Here is a 21,703-nt window from a genome sequence, read left to right as displayed (position 1 = left end):
CATTTGGATGTGGTGCTTGGAGATATGGTCTAGGGGTGCACTTGGTAGAGTAGGGTTGGTGGTTGGACTTGATGATCTCAAAGGTCTTTTCCAACTGGAATGATTCTATGATTCTATGAAAATCAAGCTTTCTTGTAACCTTGGTATGAAACACGAAGATAATACCATCTGGCGTAATACAGGATTTGTTGAAAGTAAGATTAAACACTGGTAGAACAAGGAATTTTTACTGCACTATCATCCAGTGTAATGAGGAGTGACCAACAAGGGTGCAGCAGTGGCACAGTGAAGTATTTACCTGTGGAACCCAAAGTGTGATTATAAACCTCACTTAGCATTCATGCTGACCAGTGCTTCTTGGCTTGCACACCTGTTGATAAGCACCTGATCATAAAAGTGAGGAATTTGAAGTGGACTCTATCATGCTAGCCCAATATGTTGCTTGGACTGGACAGGCTTTGAGCTTTATCATTGTTTCTATGATATTGCACCATACCTTGGCTAATACGTCCAGGGAAACCAGGACTACTTTACAAAATTGGGTGGCAAGCTAAATACAAACATGTTAGAAAAGGTCATTGGAGGAATTACAATCCTTGTCATGGTGGTGTTCATACTATGTACAGAGATCAAAAATTGTGGCTTCCAGATGATACTACAGAACAAATAAGTAATCAGACTAACTTCTAATTAGTAGTAGTTATGAACACAGAGTAACCTCAGGAAACTCAGTATGAACTGTTTATTTTATCCTATCTTTAATTAGTTACTAGGTAAGCAAAATACTAGTTTGGGCTTTGAGTGTTTCAGATCTTATTCAGTGTTAGTATTAAAAACAAACAGTGGTTTAGCACGCTGAAACACTGTTCAGACCTGAGCTCCACATTGGAAGGAATGCAAATCTTCCTCTGATAGGGCCAGACTTGAGTCACTCCTGAAGCTAAGCCATGCCAAGCTGCAAGCTGCAGCTGAGAGTCTGTTGAAATGGGGCCAAAGCTTATGCCATTTTATTTTTCAGTCTGAAGAGCCTTCCCATCAAATGTCAGTTAATAATGGGAATGGGAAGAAACCTTAGGCCCTAGCAGGTTCACAGAAGTTGCAGTATTTTAACAGGTTTTTTGAACAATTTTTGTCTTAAAGATTTCTATGACTATGCAGACAGCTCGTCTCTGGGAGCTGACTAAAGCAGAATAGTGCGCTGACCAGATTTCCTTTGTGTAACGAAAAATTATGAAAGTTGAATCAAATATAAAGCTTGGTGTGATTCACACCACTTAAACAATATCCCATGAATGTATAATGGGATGGGAGGTAAAAGGTTTGTGTATAAATGATGTTCCACATAAAATTCAAAGCCCATGAAAAATGGTCTCTGAAACGTATTTTCTCTCTCTCTGTAAATGGAGAAGATGTGGACATTTCATGAGTTACAGAAATCGCTTTGGATGGCAACTCTATCCTGCTCAGTGATACAGGATCTCATGCAGAGATAGGCTTTTTCTGGATTTCTGCCCTGGCTCTGGTTATGAAACTGAATGAGTAAGACAGTATCACTCCTAGGTGTGCACTTGTTATACGCCAATTTACGCAGGCAGAGACTCTGTGTCTGTAGCTGTGGGGATTATTCTTCACTCGACAGACAAGACTAGAGAAAGCCTTGAGGCGGGAAGTTAAGGTGGAATCTCATTCTCTTTTTCTGCTGTTGTAAAAGCAAGCAGGGCAATTGCAGTTCTGATGCACTGGGGAGAGAACGGGAACCATTAACTGTGACTTCAGTTAGTGGTAGCACATCTCACATCCACGGTATCAATCTTAATCTTTGAGATTCACTTGTAAATCCATGCCTGAGAGTTATCTCCACAGGACACAAAAGCATTACAGTGCTGCAAGACAAACATGGGTGAGAAGGGGAAAAAATAATTTCTGGTATCTGTTCTCAGCTTTGCCAAAAAGCTTTCCTGTGGTTGCAGGTGAACAATTTCCTCCCTGCCTCAGCTGCCCTCTCATAATGCTCCTGTTTGCTGACAGGGTATGAACTTTTTGGTTGGCAGCTCCGTGCTGACCACTCCCAGTCAGCCAGATGTGGGCAGAGGGCAAATACACAAAACAGATTTTAGAGCATTTCAGAGAGAAAAAAATGGAGCCAGCCAAGCTGTGTGCATCTGTTCAGCCTGCTGAGTCCTGCAGGTATTTACGATCAGCAGATCCAGGTTAATACTTCTCACCCCTGAAACTCAGATCAGAATCTGGCCTGCAACCTCTAACCAGCAGTGATTCAGGCAAGTGCAGCTGTGGTGACAGCTCTCCCAAAGAAGCTAACAAAGTCTGCTTTTTAATTATTATATTTACATTAACTAACCTGTTCAACTGGGCCAGAACATTTCAAGCCAGCTTAGGACACATTAATAATCAACTCACAGAGCCAAAAACAAGAAATGCAGCATGAGTCATTACAAAGAGTGCTTTCATGTCGCTTCTGATGTAGACCACAAAGGCTTGGGTCCTGTAGGCCTTTTGTTAGGCAAATCTCTCAAATGAATTATAAAGCAGTTTTGAAAGATTATTTTGACATGAGTCATGAAAACACAGGTCAGTCCTCTCAGAAACATCTTTAGTCTTTATAATTCCCCTTTTAGGTGAAAAGAGGTGGGGAAATTATTATTCCTAACACCAAAAGGCAGGCTATTCTGCTTTGTTTTCTTGCACTACACCCTGATCATCTGTCCACCTCATCACTTTGTTTCTTGAAGTTATTTTCCCTGATACTCAACTCTGAACAGTCTCAGTAGACTCCATGGTGTTGCAAACAGGACACATGTTTGACAGTGCTTTGCAGATCGGCCCTTCCAGGTTGTTAATAACCAGTGGCAAGAATCTCTCCTAGCAGAAAACTACAGTCCTTGGATAAAGTAGGTTTCTGTGTAACTAATAAATATTAAATAAGAATAAAAAGTAAAGCGGGTGATATTAAAGGGGCAGTTGAAGAATCCAAAGTGTTACAATCTGAAGAGGTAATATCCAAGTAATTTTGCTAATGAATTCTAGCTTAGGTAGAGTAGTTATTATGCAGACATCCCTTGAATTCTGTAGCCACAACAGTTTAGAAAGAAATTACGAGATACTTGGAAAACTTTTCAGAAAGGGCATGGTGCTTCGGAAGTGTAAATTTCTAACAGGATTTGTTGATACCTCTTGACATCTAAAGTAACTCAGGTAGCTTTTACCGTAAATATTCTCTACTTGGCTACTTCACAGGTGATTCTTCATGGCAATGGCAAGCCATGACCACATAACCAGGAGAAACCTGTTTTTCAGGAGCAGCTTCTCTATTCCTGAAATGTTTAGGAATTACAAGCCCACTTCTTTAGCTCTGGGTCTCCTCAAAACAATCTCCTTGAAATGATCTGTGATTTTTAGGCAAGGCAATTACAACTATCAGATACAGAATTTTAACAGAGTACTTGCTTTCATAGACTAGGGCAAGTCAGCTTGTCTAGGTCTTAACATTAGTAATATTTTGCTGCCATAATTCAAACAAAGACGCTGCTGAGGAGACCCTGATTAGTCAGGCTTAGCACAGTATAGAATCCTCTGTCTCCGAAGGGCTTCTGACCTAAACAGAAAATTGCCAAGAAGGGAGGAAGTATCATTGCTTTTATTTTCAACATGGGGAGCCGTGACATGCAGGAGGAGAGGCAGACTTGACAACTTTGATGATGGCTCCGATGTTCCCAGATGAGCGTTCTGGCACCTTTCCTCTTCTGTGGGAGTTCTTGACCTTACTGAATGGGGCTGCTTGTGCGTGGCCAGTGAGGTGCTATAAGGTTTTTTTTCCTTTTAATACTCACATTTCTAAACAAAATAGCTAAGGCTCAGTTTGTAGCATGGTTGCTGTTACACCATATGAGATAAAACTCCAGAGTGCAGCTAACTCACTGCTCTATAGCTACCCAGAAGCAAAAGGATAGTCAAGCTTCCAATTTAGAAATGGCAGATGGCAAGGTCTCTTGCATCACAGCCCTGTGACCCTGGAACCCTTTTGTCACGCCTCATACTTGGTTTTAAGTTAGTGTTTAAAGATCCTCATATCTGTTTTGAACTGTTTAGCTTATCGTTTCCTCTATGTTTTGTGTTTATTTCCCCGATTTTTTGTTCAAAACTTTTTATGTATTTGAATCTTCCACATGGAAGAGTTCATTCTGTAATTTAAACAAGTGACTTCTTTAGCTCAGCAAACCAAAAAGTGACATTTTCCTGCAGGTATGCCTAGGGTGGAAAAGCTAGACTTTGTCTTTGGTATTTTGTTAAAACCATGAATATTCTGCAGTACTTAGTATATATTATTTAGTGGGCTGTATCAACCTATCCTTAAGTATTCTAATGCTAAATAATTTTCAGGAGCTGCCAAGCTCTAAACACAGTGAGAGACTAAGAATCCATTGGATCTCTTATTTTTGTTTCCCTGCAGTGCTTGATCTTTGACTGTGAAAAACTGACTGGCAGTGCTTATCTGAAACAGCTCGCATGTCAAAATGATGACTTGTTCTTCACCTTCTCACAAAAGATGTGAGGAGAGAGGATCTTAGGTGTGGGATACAAGACTGTAGTAAAAGAAACTGTAAGATTAGTGAGGACTAAAGAGAAAAATTGTGCAAGCCCTCTCTTTCACTTGGAAATAAAGCAACACCCAGCACTTTAAATGACCTGGGTGAAAACCATGACTGCACTGAAACTACCAAAAATTTCACTGTCATTTTTATTGCAGCTAGGATGACATCTTCCTGCTTATGGCAAGTTAAGATACATTTCCGTTCATAAAAAAAACTTACCTTTGCAGGTAGGTGGTGTTGTCCATGTTCCATTTTCTAAGCAAATGCTCCGCAGGGGTCCCTCCAGCATGTACCCACTGTAGCATGAATAGGTGATCATGTCTCCATACTGGTAGAAGCTACCACGAATCAGAGCATTCTCTGTGTGAGCTGGGGGGCCGCAAGATATCTCTAAACGAAAGAAATCACCCAGAGGCTCTTGAGTTGCAATGCCTACATGATCCAGTTTCTAACCCTGGACACAGCACTTTGCACAAAGGACCTGGGAGGTGCCAGAGCGAGACACCTCTGATGGGAAATCAGGAAGTAGGACTTCGTGGCGCAGGCACTCACAGGGAGAACCTGTACATACACTCAGTGAACAAGGAAATGGCCAGGAACAGCACTTTTAGGTAATGCAACAATGGCTATATCCACCATACAGACCAGCAACTTTCAGATGGTCCCAGGATATACATAAGGCTGGGTTTGTAGAGTTAGGTGATGTCATTGACAGAACTAAACAATATTGTTTGCAAGAAGCCAAAGCTTTCAGACATGCCTGCAAAAGAAGACTATGCCTTCTGTCACTGTCAATAAATGCAATAAAAGGCAGCACCACTCCCTATAACCCTTGTCTCATCACCCATAATCTCACAGGAATCATTCTCAGGATATTTAGGGTATCCAACAACTAATCCCAGCTCCAGTGCTTGCAAAAGGTGAATTGACAAGAAAATTACAGCAGGGCCTAGTAGACAGTAGGACAAATGCTCTTGGGGCATTAACCCACGTAGACATATTCTGGATCCTTTTAAAGAAACAACTCAGTTAGAAAGAAAGAAGAAATAGCTCGTCTGTAGGGCTTCTTAGGTGCCTTTATGTGCCTGGATCTCTTGGAGTGACCCACCTCTCAAAATGGCTATAGCAGACAAAAGCTCCCCTCTTCTGGAATAACTGCATCTAGGTGGAGAGCTCTGCTGACACATCTGTGCTCTCATGCTGCTGTGTGATACAGCTGTGGTCACCAGCCCTCTGGAAAGTACCAAGTCCTTGCGGAACTGTATCTCATGTACTTACTTTCACACTTAGCTGTTGCTGGAGTCCAAGTCTCATCAGCATTACAGGTGATCACAGACTGCCCGTTCAGCTGGTAGCCTTCCCTGCACCTGATGGATATGTTCTGACCAACATAAAAATCCACCTCAGACAGAAGGGCATTCTCTGGGATTATGAAAGGCACAGGACAAGGGTTTGCTGTTCAAAGAAAGGGTGTGAGGGAAAAGAAGAAGGGAGGAAAAGCGGATGGAAGGAAGGAAGGAAGGAAGAGAATACTTTAGAACAATTTCTGCAAATTTCAAAACCAAATTATATGAAAAGCAATAGAAATGGATGCTGCACACAAGCCCAATTTGTAATTTGATGTAAAGTTACAAGATTTGGGTCATAAAATAATAATAAAAGGTTTGATTATCTGCTGTCACATGGCTTGCTCCCACATTCTGCTGATGCCAGCAGTAGACATACTAAGGATTTAAGTGCGGAATATTCTACTTGATACTATCAAACCATTCTCTCTTGTCCTTCCTGTTTACCATAACCTTACTGTAAAAAAGAGCCAGACCTATTCTACTTCTTGTTCTGAGGGGCTGGACCAATAATGAGCAGCAAAAGTCCAGGTGTTTGAGCAGAGACTTACAACAACATTTACGAGTGTTTAGAATTTCTCTGATAACCTTATTTATTGCTGGCTGTAAGCTTGCTGAGCTATTTTTGCAGTCTATTGTTCTCATCATGAATGTGGAAAGGGTTGGACTCTGTATACAGCAGAAATTGATGCCAGTTTCCTGAAACTAAAATGCTATGAGTCTTTTGTAATACAAAAATTAAAAGTCTCAATTAACCACTCTAAGACTATAGTAGATCTTAAAATTAGTTACAGACACATACAGCAACAAGGAAGGCTACTGTGGGTGTGTGTGCACAGTGCACATGTGCCTCAGGTGCTATTTCACAAAATCACAGAATAATTTATACAGCCATTAAGTCCAACTTCCTTCTCAAAGCAGGGCTACCTCGGTCAGAGGTTGCTCTGAGACTTGACCACCTGAAATGTGAGTATCTACAAGCATGGAGATTTCACATCCTCTTTGGGTCCCTGTTCCTGTATTTGACTGTTATGATAGTAAAAAGTTTCTTCAAATACTTAATTGGAATTTCCTTTCTTGCGACTTGTGTCCATTGCCTCTCATCCTACCACTGTGCACCTCTGAGAAGTGTCTGGCTCTTTTTTCTTTGCACCCTCCCAATAGTCAGTTGCAGACAACAAAGTCTCCTTTTTGCTTTCTCCCCCAAAATTTTCTCTCACCTGTTCCCCATGTACCAAGTGGTTGACTACAATTGACTCCATTTTATGTCATCTTTGCAACTAAAGGGAGCTATGCGGAACACAGCTCATTGTTTTACTGTCATTGTTTTACTGTGGACAAGCTAATGCTTTAACATGTCTCAGTAACTGCTCCCTTTGTTCCTCTATAAAAATGGGATGTACACCAACAAATCTCCCAAAGTAGGCCAAACCATTTTTTTTTAAACTACAAGTGACAAATTCTGCTCATGACTACTCCAGAAGAAAATTACAGTACATTTCCACAAAGACCTGCAGAAGTTGCTCTCATTTACTGTCAGTTTAAATGAAGAGCAGCCTAGCCTTTAGTGCTTACAAATCGAGACCACTTTTTCATTACAAAGCAAACACACACGTTTACAGAGAGGCAAGGGATTACTCCATCTCCCATCTCTTGTGCACTCTGCTGCAGGTTCCCCTTCCAAGCTGTATCCCCTCTCACAGAAATATGCTATTGTGCTGCCAACTGTATTGTTTTCATAAATCGCCTTCCCATTCAGCAAGGAAACTGGAACTTTGCATCTGGTCTCTGCAAAGGAAGAGCTCTCATTAATTCACCTTTATATTACACCCGGACTGCCAACAATTGCTGAGTTACTCACACAATATCTTTAAAGTAGCAGCCACACACTAATAAATCATGAAGAACACTGATGGAGAGTGGGAAGGAAATGTAGCCAAGCTAGGGAAGGAGCTCCTCCCAGTGATGGAGAAAAGCCACAGACACATGTTTTTCAGGTCAGCAAATATGTCAGTGCTCGGGAGGAGAGGACACATTTATGACTTCATACTGGGGTCAGTAGGGCAAAACATAGAAATGGTTCTTTCTTGCCATTGAGAGATACCGCAGAAACTTCCAGCCCTTTGTGCCTTTCTTTTCACCTGACAAGAAATAGCAGATGAGATGCAGGATGGGTTTGGTGCAAGATGCTGACACTTAACTATTGCTTCCCTCAAGATTCTCAGCTGTGTTTCTGAAGCCAGCAAGAAGACAGTCCAAGTTGGGTTACCTCTGCTACATTAGACATCTGTTCTGTCTCTCATTTTCCATTTGATTTTCCTAGGTGGTCTGTGTAATGGGATGACTGAAGCTTAAATTATCTGTCAGACACAAGGCCGTCAGGCAAGATGAAAAGAAGAATTGGTGAACTGGCTGTGCTCAAGCTTGTTCAAGATGGTCTTCTTGACATCTGTTCAGCACTGCTAGTGAGTGACTTTTCTTAGTACCCGGCTAGGTACTGGAGACCTCTCTTGCATGGATGTCCCCTATCAACTTTCCAGGTTGCTACTATAAGGCCTGCAAAGTATTGGGGCACTGTAGTGCACTGTGATCTGTGCATTGTGTGGCTGCCCAGTGCTCTATCTGATGGTCCCGAGCCCTCACGCAGTTTTCATGGCTCTGGTCATAGGAACCTAACATCTGCTTTGAGTGGAAGATCATTATCTGTCCCACTTTGGTGAAGCTGTCAAAGTATGCTGGTCCTCTCTGAATCTGTGTGTGCAGCTGGGTGTCAGCTCCATGTAAGAATGCTGGGAGCCACTATGAAAAGCAAGCAGTACGCTGGGTTTAAAGTCTAGCTTGGGACACCTGAGGTATATGCAGCAGGGACAAGAACAGCCTGAAAGGAAGTATGATGGGCAAGAAGTGAACTGGTGCGTTTCTGAGAGGAAGGGAAAAGTGTGAAGCCCAGGCTTCATATCTTCATGGCAGAGTCCAGGAATGGCAAACGCTCCTACTTTAAAGTTAATGATACTGCAATTCAGTAAGCTTCTAATGCTTTACATTTTGAACAGTACTGGCTATCTGTTCAAATCTGAGGTTTTAATTTTTTGTTCTCTTTTTGTGTTGACAGCCTTGTTTCCACCCACTACTGCCCACTCCACATGACACAGACAGCTCTTGCTCAGCACTCATTCTGCTTTGTGGCATGAGCAACAGGACCTACTGAGGGAACATCTGAAAGCAGTGATTTGCAAAATGGTACCCATCATGCATTCATAGTGTTCGTTCATGTGAGGAGTACAGAGGTTAAAGGCTGAGCTGTTGAGACTGTCCTTAGGGCCCTAAGTGCAGAAAAAGAATATCAACTTAATGATTGACTACAGAAGGCTGCTTGGAGAAAAGTCACTTGTCCTTGCAGTCCATCACCTTTTGTTAGGGGTTTGATTTTCTGAAATAGCAAGTAATCTCATCTTTCATTAAGCTGGTTAAACTATAGATTAAAACCTTAGTGCTCCTTGTGACATGTTTCATTTTTCAGGCACCATTTTTAATGCAAGTTACAGGATCGTTTCTCAAAAGCAGCTCAATCCCTGGATCATATGATATGCATGCATTAGGGAAGAGCTATTGCTTATCCCAGATTGGAACGTGCCAGGACATGAAACCGAACAGTTACCTTCACACAATGGCAAGGGTTTACTCCAGCTCCCATTGGCAAGACATGTGATATTCTGGGGCCCAACAAGATGGTATCCAGAGTTGCACACAAAGGTTACATTACTTCTGTATGTGCTTCCAGTAGAAATAGTCTCTGCTTTTTCTATTGAGGGATGTAGCCCACAAGTAATTCCTAGGAGGAGAAAACCTTTTGGTTTCATACAGACAATGAAGGTCACTGTATTTGTAACACACTGTCCGACAGCTCTGTCCATGCACTGAATTAATGGAAAGATGGGAAGAAAGAAGCTGGGAAATATTATAGGGAGAAGGGTTATACAATGACTTGCCTGCCCTCTCTCCTGGGGTTCAGGCTGCAGACACCTGAGAGGGAATGTGCCCAAATGCATCTGGTGGTGTGTAAGCTATGAGATGTTTTCAGAGTGATCTGGAATATTTCTACTGAGCAGGCCAGAGGTGCATTTGCAGTTTCCTTTGCTCCCTGTACAGTGGAAGGTGATCTCAAGAAAAATGACAGTAGTTAAGAAGGATCTTGCCCCCTGTCCCACAATTATTGTGGAGACCAGGCAAATTTGTCAAAGGTGAGAGAGAAGAATGCAAGGGGTAGGACTATGACATCATCATGAGAAGATGGGAAATGATTCATCGGTAAAGACTATAAAATCTCGCCGGTTTATTTATAAGCTGTATGAACTAAGTCATAAATCCTTCTTTACATGCTCCCACAATTTATCACCACCTGCTGTACAAGATTTGGTCCTAAGGAGCAGAGTCTTGATCTCCAGTCATACAGAGTGGCCAGGATATACTAGCATTGCCATGGCAGAGACAAACCGTCCCAGCACATGACGTCCAAAGCCCTGCACACCAGAATGCAAGGCCAATCAACACAGCAGGTCACGCCCCTCCCCAATTGACCTGAGCACAACTCTATGCTTGTGTCATTTTAACATGCCAAAATGAGCTCACTTCAAATTAGAGAGGAACTGCCAGTGAGAACTTCTCTTCTGGCTTTTGCTCTGGCTCCACCTGTTACAGCCCTCCAGCTGGAGCTGGGGCAGGGGGGTGCGGGGGGAGACTGGAAGGAAGCCAGCAAAAGCACTGTCTCAGTTTGTTCCCTGGCTCTCCTGGAAAACTGCCACCATGTTGCTCTGCTTGCTACTTACGTATGCATGCAGGGGCGGAGGGGCTCCACTTTTTGTCAACGTGGCAAATCCTTCGGCTTGGTCCCTGTAGCTCAAAGCCAGGGTCACAGCTGTAAAAAACCTCACTGCCAAATAGGTACTCCTCTCCCTGAACAGATCCATTTTCTATCATGTCCGGTGGTCCACATGATAGTCCTACAACATAAGGAGTATGTTCCAATCAGACATAATGCATACGGTCTGTCCTGTTCACAGATCCTTCAAAGGTTTTACTCTGAGAGACAGGGAAAGATTATACAGCATTTATCTGGACATTCCCAGATATTCGTCCCTGAGTAGATGAACAGTATCATGCTTGGTGCTTCCAGTTTCTGCTAAAAGACAAAATCTAGCGTGGCTGTGCTGGCAGGAAGCCTCGGGAAATTCCACTGCTGCCACTTACAGCCAGCAGCTGAAGTCCACTAAGTATTTATGCAGACAACTCCTATTTTGTCACTGCAGTCAGTGGGCATCAGGCATCTCACAGAAATGAAGTACCTTTGAGAATGAGTATCGTTAGAATTACATTTTAGGATGCTAAGTACCCGTGATTCCTGGCAACTAACATGTTCAGAGGTCCTCAGTAACCCCAGAGACATGACCTCAAGTGTCATAACTATTTAGACTTGAAAGCTGTCTGCACAGCTTTCTTAGGGATATAGAAGCAAAGCAGAAAAGTGTAGTGATTTCCTTCACACTATTACCTGCACACACCAGCAATTCTGCAACTCTTCCAGGCTGTTATCAGTGGTACTTACCAAAAATTTTTAGGCAAATGCAGACAGTATGAGTGATAAAGCAAAATAAGCAGAAGTATTTTCCTTTGTGTAAAATCACCCTTGACCAACATTTAAGTGATAAACTCAGGTGGAACGTACTTCTGCACACTGGCACTGTCCCACTCCAAAGCCTGTTTTCTTGGCAAGTCCGTTCTGCATCACCCTGTGAAACAAAATAACATGCTCAAAGATCAACTTTACTTAGTCAACTTTTTTTCTCCCATCAGTTCTAGTATCCAGCAAGACCAGGACATTTTCCCTCCATGTGCAATCCATGTAATTATATAGTTAAATGCTACAGCCCGTGTTTACTAGCAGAGTTTAGAGTAGAAGTTCTTTCTGCAAAGTGATGGGTATTGTTTATAAACCAAAAGTTTGTGGGGTCAGTTAGTCAGTTCTCTTGTCCTTCTCCCTGGACTATCATCCTTCTTGTCAATTTTACCATTCTTGTTCCAGCAATGTGTTATGATGACAAATTTTCTCCTTCCAGGACTCACTTACAGAAAATCTAAGTAGCATTTTTTCCAACAACAGTACAATCTTGTGTTTTATAAACATAACGAACTGATTTTGACCACATTCCAAACACTCTTTCTTTAAATTTTCTTATAAATAATGTTATTTCTTTCTCACATACAGGCTTTATAGCCAGTCTAATAGCCCAGAATTTATTTCTTATTTTATTCCAAGACATGGAGAACATCTATGTTTGCTCCTTGAAGCAACATACTTTCATTACAAAGCAAACCCAGGGGGGAGCTGTTTGACATGAGTTTTGTATGGCATCACATCCAACGGATTTTGCTTCCCAAATGGCAAAAAGCAGGACAGCAGTGAGACAAAGAGACGCTAGGTGGCGAAGCTGGAATACAAAGCTTGGAAGGACTTTCTACTGTATGAAAGCACTGGCTTGTTACCTCCAAATACTTGAAACAGCAATTCTACCTGTTCGTCTAAATACCAACCCAACTCTCCATCCCCAGTGATATTACATACATGGCAACATAACGCAAATTAAATTTATTGTTCTCTAAACTCTCATTTTTATACTGAGTGACTGAGTGAATTCAATCCTGACGGGGTGAATTCACATGCATGAAGTTCTTTATTACTGGTGTTAGGACAGTACAAAGGAAGCACAATCCTGCATTCTGCTTGGTAGTCACAAAAACACAGTGTTAAGAGCCAGCCTCTGTCCTGGAGACAACTTACCACCTCATGCCTCTGGACATGGCTGTGCCCCTACTCTGCCATCACCTGGGAATGATGGAGGCCATGCTGTGCCTCAGAAATATACACACATTAATTTCTGAATTCACTGCAGCTTTTGAAAACACACCTGACACAGCTCTGAACTGGCTAGTCTGAGACCTGATAATGAGACAGCAGTGCTGCTCCAGAGCTCAGGTGAGGATAAGTGCCCAATCCAAACAAAAACAATGTACAGAAAAGACCTTTGTTCTCTTCTCCATCAGGGAATAAATCCGCCATTGAACAAACTGGAATCTCTTTGCCTTAGCAAAACAAGAGATATCACTTTCATACCACCTAGCAATATCAGAGAACTGAGGGCAGCGAAGTTTATCAGGTGCTGTGAATCTGAGAGGCTCAATGCAGCAGACATAATGCATGGGACATTATGAAACTGAGGGAAGAATGCAGTCTAACTCCAGCCCAGAGAACTAGTTCAAGAGAGCAACACATGAGAAAGTAACTCTTCCATGATTTATGGTCACAGGGATATATAACGCTCTATTTGCAGAGGGCTGAAACAACCTTCCGTTAAATAAAACCACTGAAAGGTATCTGCTGAACATGGAACTCTGAACAGGATGCTTGTATTTGCTTCAGTTATACCCTTAAGTCATTCAAGGGCTATCCCAGACATACCAGGAGCATTCTACAGACAATAACAACAACAGCAGATATCCAGCTTCTGTGGGAGTTAAGGGAATAATTCAATATGGAACAGACATAATACATCCTCAGAGTCATCACATAAGAACTGAAAATGACAGCTAAAGCTTTAGAGTGCTGGAGATTTGAGCTTGCTTACTTGTATTTCATAGCCAGAATCACATTTATAATGAACCACGTCTTTATAATTGTATTTAGTGCCAACCACAAATCCATGCTCTGGAGACTGTGGGGTCCCACAGGACACAGGAATGCAGATGTCATCGGAAAACGATGGCACCCAAATGCCACTCTCCTGAAAAAGAAATGTAATGAGAAGTGTGAAGGCATCACTTTATATGCTTAGTTCTTATCTAAATGAAAAAGTTAGGAAAATCATAGTAGAAGCATCCAATGGCTGTGAGTATACAGATGTGGTTAATGTAATACTATTTGTGCAATCCTTAATAAAACTTAGTAGTTTAAGTAAGACTTTTAGGATGTCAACATAGACTGGAGCTCAGTTGTGGCAAGAATGTTCAGCTTAGACTTACAAGACAGAAGGAACAAAAAGTAAATGGGGAAACAGAAGCTTGGAAAAGCAAGTTCACTTGTACAAGGTCACTTTATAGCTTAGGGAACGCATCAGGAGAAGAATGAAAACTATAGCTGCCCGATTCCATGTTCTGTACTTCTCTTACAGAATGGCAGGAGTTGTAAGGGACCTCTGGAGATCACCTGGTCCAACTCCTCCGCCAAAGCAGGTTAGCCTACAGCAGGTCACACACGAACATGTCCAGATGGGTTTTGAATATCTCCAGAGAAGGAGACTCCACAACCTCCCTGGGCAGCCTGTTCCAGTGCTCTGCCACCCTCAGAGTAGAGAAGTTCCTCTTCATGTTCCTGTGCTCCAGCTTGTGCCTGTTGCCCCTTGTCCTGTCGCTGGGCACCACTGAGAAGAGCCTGGCCCCATCCTCTTGACGCCCACCCTTTATATATTTGTAAGTGTTGATAAAGTCCCCTCTCACTCTTCTCTTCCCCAGGCTAAATAGCCCCAGGTCTCTCAGCCTTTCTTTGTAGGAGAGATGCTCCATCCCCCTAATCATCTTCGTAGCCCTCTGCTGGACTCTCTCCTGCACCTCCCTGTCCTTCTTGAACTGGGGGGCCCAGAACTGGACACAGTACTCCAGGTGTGGCCTTATCAGGGCAGAGTAGAGTGGGATGATGACCTCCCTTGAGCTGCTGGCCACACTCTTCTTAATGCAACCCAGGATGCTATTGGTCTTCTTGGCCACAAGGGCACAATGCTGGCTCATGGTCATCCCGTTATCCATCAAAACTCCCAGGTCCTTCTCTGCAGAGCTACTCTCTGCCACTCCTCTCAGCTTTGTACTGTCAGCAAATTTGCTGATGATACACTCTGTCCCTTCATCTAGGTCATTGACGAATATATTGAATAGGACAGGCCCTAATACTGGAACATCGCTAGTTACAGGCCTCCAGCTGGACTCAGCACCCCTGATCACAACCCTCTGAGCTCTGTCCTTCAGCCAGTTCTTAACCCACCTCACTGTCCACTCATCTAACCCACACTTGCTCAGCTTACCTATGAGGATGTGGTGGGAGACAGTGTCAAAGGCCTTACTAAGGTCAAGGTAGACCACATCCACTGTCCTCCCCTCATCCACCCAGCCAGTAATTTTATCATAGAAGACTATCAGATTGGTCAAGCATGATTTCCCCTTAGTGAATCCATGCTGACTACTCCCGATAATCTTCTTTTCCTCCATGTGCTTGGAGGTAACAGCCAGAATGAGCTGTTCCATCACCTTCCAGGAATGGAGGTGAGGCTGACTGGCCTGTAGTTTCATGGGTCCTCTTTCTTGCTGTTTTTAAAGACTGGAGTTACATTGGCTTTCCTCCAGTCCTCGGGTACCTCTCCTGTCCTCCATGACCTTTCAAAGACGATGGAAAGTGGCTTTGCAACGGCATCCACTAGCTGCCTCAACACTTGTGGGTGTATCCCATCAGGGCCCATGGATTTGTGGGTGTCTAGTTTGCCTAAAAGATCCCTAACCCAATCCTCCCAATCCTCCTCGACCAAGGGGTAGTCCTCCTTTCTTCTGACTTTTTCCCTTACTGCCAGAGGCAGGGAATCCTGAGGGTCAGCTTTAGTAGTAAAGACTGAGGCAAAGGCGGCATTCAACAGCTCTCCCGGCTGAATGTCTAACACCATGACTAAGTGCTTCAGCTGCCTTTCTAGGCTCTCTGAAAGAAGTCTGATACCTGAAGAGACACTCATCAAACACACCTACTCTCACTTCCACAGATCTTTGAAAGAGCAAAATAAGGGGAAAACCTTTCCTTATGAAGTGCTGATTCTGCAGAAACACACATGCTTAGCTTTTCTCATACAAGCAGACTTACTGACTTTGAAGAGCCTATTTACAAGCTTAAGTCAAGGTTGTCCACAGCTAATGCAACAAGAAGTTACTAGCAATACTGATGAGAATGTTTAACATACAGAGGATTGAAGTTTCTACAGCTGCACAGTGGATTAAATTATGTGCTGCCTGTTATTCTGGAAAAAAACAGCTCTGCACACAATCCTCAAAATACATTAGAAATCTTGAACATAATTTTTAAAAATCTTGGACATGATTTACTCCCTGAAATGTGATAAAAGGAATGTTTTTTTAAAGGACAACATTAATTTTTGATGGAAGAAGAAATCAGTAATTTTGAAATCAGTAATTTCTAGTTCTGAAAGTCTATACATAGAAAACTAGTAATTGCTCTTACTGGGAAACAAGAAAGCATACTATATTTTGTAGGACACACTTTGATTTTTTTTTTGTTGTGTGTAATTAAGGGCCAAAAGTTAACGAGGGCATGAGAAGGACTCTTCAGTTCAACAAAGCTGGTAAAATAAAACAGTGCAAATAACACTATACCTTGCATGTAGATGTGCTTGCTCCCACCAGAGTGTAGCCTTCTACGCATGACAAAGTGATGTTTGCGTTCACAGTGAAGTTGTCTCCAAGTACAATTACATGGGTGATATTTCCGGGGAGAGGACACTTTCTGGGGCAACAGGAAATACTTTGGGGAGACCACTGTCCATCTTCCTGGCAAATGCATACATCTACCTCGGTCACCATTGTGTAGCCTTCCAGGCACCTGCAACACAGCATGAAGACCTGACCATAGAGACACAGCTAGGGATGAACTAACCCACAAATTAGAAAGTCAGACAGTCACTTTTCAGCAGTTGTTCATAAGCATCGCTTGGAATTTCTCTATTATTTAAGGGTAACCCTATAAGAAGCATGCCTGGACTGAGTTTATTCTGTTGCAAGAGCTGAAAGCTTCAGACTTCATCTCCAGCTGCTTCATGCTGCTACAGCAGCACAATGGAAAGTTGAGCTGGTGGCTTTAGTGCTTGAAGGGCACTGAACACTTTAGTGGAGTTCCTGCACTGCCCTTCCTTTTGGTTCAGTGAACAATGTGTGAGCACCAAGCAATTCTAAAGATGATCTCACTTTCTCCCAAGAACAAACTAAGCCTTAGGCTGAAGACAGGCCATTTGCTTAGACATTTAATGCTGATCCGTTCAGCTCCACACGGTGTTTCACCAAGAGCAACTCACCTGGCTTGCACAAGTGGGTGCACCTGTAGAAAGTCAGATACAAGCACCCCCTTCACCTTGTTAAAGGTGCATGGAAATGACTGATACTGTTAAATTAATCCACATGCCATCTCCCAATTCTATTACTTGCCTTTACTGCGAAAAAAATCTCCCCTTCTGCCAAGGAGTTCCTCACCTTGGAGGGATCCACATCGTGCACACTTCAGGAGATTAACAAAACCCCCTTTCTCTTGTATCTGACAAAGGAGCAACTGCAATCTGCAGCACTTACTGACAGTGCAGTGTTGCAGTACATAAAATGGGACAAGCAGGAGATCAGACCTTCTGTATTACAACAGGCACCTGAAGCAGAAGCAAGACATAAATGGGGTGCCAAAAGGGGAGAAAAATTGCACACCCTGCTGACTGTTGCTGTCAAGTTGCTAAGAAAACCTGAATGTCCAGACCAGTGTTTCAGAGGAGAAGCGGAATACAAAGGGGAATGGGAAACTAAAGGTGGTGGAGGACTGCAGCCCAACAGGCTAAAATACCTTGCTGGAGTTTTGACATATGTATGGGATACACGGGCTTTGTCAATCTAAGCATGCGATAGGGCATAACTTTTCTTCCACGTATTTTAAAAACTTGCATTAACTGAAGGTGCACAAACCTTCCACCTTCATTCCTTTAGAGATTTTATGGAAAGAGGATGGCAGCAGCATTCTTACCTGTACTGGACCTTGCTCCCATAGGTGTAAGTGTTCCCAAGAACCTCTGCATTTGGGACAGAAGGTGGTGGGCCACAGCTTAACAGCTCACAGCTTGGATATGGCTTCTTCCAGACACCAGTCTCCACACAAGTCAGCTCTGGAGTCCCTCGCATGACAAAACCTGTCAAGCAGGTATAGATGATGGTGTTCTCATCTGCAGAGCTGCTCCCATTGATAAATGTGTTGGGGATGATGGGTGGAGAGCCGCAGGAAATCTGCCCACAGCGAGGAAACCCAAAACTCCACTTGCCAGCTGCCTCACAGGTGACTTCAGAAGGCCCTAGCAGTTTGAAGCCCTCCAGGCACTGAAACTGGACACTCTTCCCACAGCTGAAATCTGTACCAAGAACAATCCCATTCTGAATCTGTGGTGTAGGGCACAGACAGGGTAGGCAAGATGGAAGGCTTCCACTCCAGGAGCCATTGGACAAACATTGCCGTAAAGGATTGCCATGCAGCTCATAACCAGGGAAGCACACATACTGGGCAAATTCCCCATAGGTAAAGCCTGAGCCATTCAGAAAGCCATGGGAGATGTCTTCAGGAGGCCCACAAATGACTGGCTCACAGTGTGGAGCTTCTGAATCCCAGGTACCATCACTCTGACAGGTAAGTGTAGACACCCCTTGCAGGCTATATCCTTCATTGCAGTGATAGTGCACTTGTTTCTTAAAGCCAAAATCTGAGCCACTAGTTTTCCCATTGGAAAGAGGCAGCGGCATAGGGCAGGTCACAGCTTTGCACACTGGGGCGACCCCACTCCAGCTTCCATTTGCCAGGCAGACTCTACTCCTGTCCCCATCTAACAGGAAACCTTCATTGCAGCTGTACTGTGTATATCTCTGGAATGTGTACTCCCCTCCAGTCACCTGACCGTTTTCCAAGATGGGTGGTGGGCTACAGGAAACCGGAATGCAAATCGGTTCACTGCCATCCCATTTCTGGTTCTCTTGGCATCTTCTCTCTGTGGGGCCATTTAACTGGTATCCAGGATCACACTCATAGTAGACAACACTCCCATATGTGTAGTTTTCCCCTCTTATGTTACCATTCATAAGCTGGGTAGGCGAGTTGCACGTTATTGCTTTGCAGTATGGAGCAGTGTTACTCCACTGCCGACTTGGCAAGCATAGTCGTGTGTCAGACCCAACAAGTGTGAACCCTGGCTTACAGGTGTACTGCACCACACTACCGAGTGTGTTCTCAGTGAAATGCAAAAAACCGTTCTCCGGGGGTGACAGCAAGGTGCACTCTATTGAAATGCAGGCGGGGGCCGTGCCATTCCAAGCCCCATCTTCTTGGCAAGCTAGAACAGGGTTTCCCAGCAGCTCGTAGCCAGAGTAACATGTGTATGAAATGATAGTTCCAAATAAGAAAGTGGTAAGCTGCATGGCACTGTCCTCCTTCAAGGAACTTCTGAAGTCTTTCAAATTGTCAGCCAGTAACATATGTGAAAGGGAGGGACTCTCTGTAACAATCTCCTGGTCAGAACGTTTTTCCCCATGTCTCACCTGCATGTACTCCCCAAAGTCGATGTGAGGAGGCAGGCCACAGTCTGTTGGGAGGCAGGCTGGTGTGGAGCTAGACCAGCCTGATTCTTCACAGGTCTGCATGGCAAGGCCAGACAGCTGGAAGCCTGGCACACAGCTGTAAATGACCATGGCCCCATAGCTATAATCTGCACCCTCCACAAAGCCATTCTCAATGGGCTGAGGGGGCTGGCAATTTATGGCTTTGCAGGAGGGAACCTCTGTACTCCACTCCCCTGTCTCTAGGCATCTCAGTGTTTCCTCCCCTTGGAGCTGGAAACCTCTATCACAGGAATACCTAACAGTCTGCCCATAATGGAAATTTGTGAATGAGTATTTGCCATTGAGGATCTTCTTAGGCCTTGGGCATTGAATAGGTTTGCAAGCTGGCCTTCCTCCCAGCCACTGGCCGTCTTCTCCACAGAGGATAGTGGTGTTCCCCACCAGTTCAAAGCCTGGTTTACACGTATAGAGGGCTGTGCTAAGGAAGGTGAGGCCCTGCACATCAACAATGCCATTCTGAATTTCTTCTGGTTGGGGGCACTCCACAGGAATACACTCTGGCAAAGGCAAGCTCCATGAGCCATCAGCCTGGCATCTGATGGTAGACTCACCCTTCAGTAAAAACCCATCCACACAGATGTATTTCACAGTGCTACCAAAATGAAGGGATGAAGTCAAGGGGTCACCAAAGGGGATGTATGGAGGTGCAGGACACTGTACAACCTTGCAGAAGGGAAAGGAATCATTCCACTGTTGGGAGGGCAAGCATTTCAGTACAGAGGAGCCATGCAAAACATAACCCTCCTTGCAAGAGAACTGTACAACACCGACTTGGTAAGTCACTTCCCTCAAGACCAGCTGGTTTTCTGCCAAGGGTGGCTCTGGACATTTTCTTGGCACACACTTCGGGCTTTGCTTTTTGCTCCATTTCCCAGACTTTTGACACGTCCAAGAAACATCTCCAATCAGCTCATAGCCTTCATCACAGGAAAACTCAACTTTGGAGCCCATATCAAAAGTTTCTCCCTTAGAGTAGCCATGCTGGATGGGTGGTGGTTTTCCACAGCTGAGGGGAACACAGTAAGGAGGTGATTCACTGTGCCATTGCCGATTGGCTTGGCAGATAAACACTGAGCTCCCAACCATCTGGTAGCCAGACTCACACTGGTAATTTGCCTGATTCTCAAAGAAGCGTCCAGTTGTTTCCTGCAAAACGAATAAAATGGGGACATGTTTGAAAGGAACACGAACGATTTGGGGCAATAGGAGGCCGATTTAATTTCTTCTGTTCTCTTGGTCTAGCTTCTAACTGAATCTCAGACAGCAGTAAAAGCTGTCTGCAAAGAAATTAATGCAAATAACTGACACAGAATGTCTTGCCTTAAATGGTGCACTTTGCTGTCATGAAATCTGAGAGCACCACTAAAAGAAAACAGAAAATTCAAGGCTTAAAAGATAAAAGCTAGAGAGTATTTCCTCTGCTTTCCCCCTTCCTGACCCATGAGGCCAAAAGATATGTAGACAGGAAGACAGAAAAGAAATGGGTCAGGAGAAGCTGCCGTGAATTGGCCTGTTGTTATGATTTTTTAGCTTACAAGCATACTCAAGACTGGAGCCCTCAGATGTACTACTGCGAGGAGACATTTATAAGTGCCACATATGCAGCTGCAGGGTCTTGAGCAAGCAACTGAGGAGCCCCTCAAAGTTGCAGGCTGAGCTCTGACTGAGGTATTAAAAGATGTCTCCAACTGGAAGGAATATCTGGAGGAGTGATCCTATCTAAGGAAGACAACAGAAAGTAATACGCATTAATTGAGGATGTACCTGTGTGGGAGTCTGACTAGATAGTGTTGCTATTACTGCTGGAAGCCCATGTAGGAACTGCGATGCAAACCGCAACGCTCCCAATTTTTAGCAAATGCAGATTCCCTGGTGGCTACATTTACGGAAGGAAGAGGGATGTTCAGAAGAAAAATGCTTTAAAAATTCTACGTTAAATATTTACAAAGCATTTCTGATCTTCCTTACCACAATATTGCCGTTGTGCATCAAAGCACAACACGGTCTAAGTAGTTGTTACAGGTTTGGACTGCCACAAGGAGATTTTTAACTTCAGACATTGTTGCAATGTAATTTGACAAGGAAAGGGAAGTTCTGACTCTGACACAAGAAGTGTGCTTGCATCGAAAGGAGATAAGTTCTCCCAGGGTGATTTATCTATTGCAAATCAGTTTTTTTTTCATAGCAGTGAGAAGAGCAAGGCTTGTGAACTGGCAATAGTACTTCAAATGTCTCCAA

At 43.6% G+C, this 21,703-nt stretch overlaps 1 protein-coding gene across 1 annotated transcript in view; it reads right to left on the bottom strand.

The window, feature by feature from the left end:
* Positions 1-21,703, bottom strand: part of SVEP1 (sushi, von Willebrand factor type A, EGF and pentraxin domain containing 1) — a 132,593-nt gene that overhangs the window by 9,231 nt on the left and 101,659 nt on the right. Inside the window, exons 38-46 of the mRNA XM_086480302.1 lie at positions 17,832-20,611; positions 16,430-16,655; positions 13,636-13,791; positions 11,679-11,742; positions 10,783-10,956; positions 9,615-9,788; positions 7,571-7,744; positions 5,889-6,065; positions 4,830-5,000 (exon numbers count right to left, since the gene is read on the bottom strand). Of these exons, the coding sequence (XP_086336428.1) occupies positions 4,830-5,000; positions 5,889-6,065; positions 7,571-7,744; positions 9,615-9,788; positions 10,783-10,956; positions 11,679-11,742; positions 13,636-13,791; positions 16,430-16,655; positions 17,832-20,611 (4,096 nt within the window). The remainder of the gene's footprint in view (positions 1-4,829; positions 5,001-5,888; positions 6,066-7,570; positions 7,745-9,614; positions 9,789-10,782; positions 10,957-11,678; positions 11,743-13,635; positions 13,792-16,429; positions 16,656-17,831; positions 20,612-21,703) is intronic.

The sequence above is a fragment of the Leptosomus discolor genome, chromosome Z (genome assembly GCF_034619465.1).
Source record: "Leptosomus discolor isolate bLepDis1 chromosome Z, bLepDis1.hap2, whole genome shotgun sequence".
NCBI classification, from domain to species: domain Eukaryota; kingdom Metazoa; phylum Chordata; class Aves; order Leptosomiformes; family Leptosomidae; genus Leptosomus; species Leptosomus discolor.
This window is presented reverse-complemented; position numbering and strand designations above follow the sequence as displayed.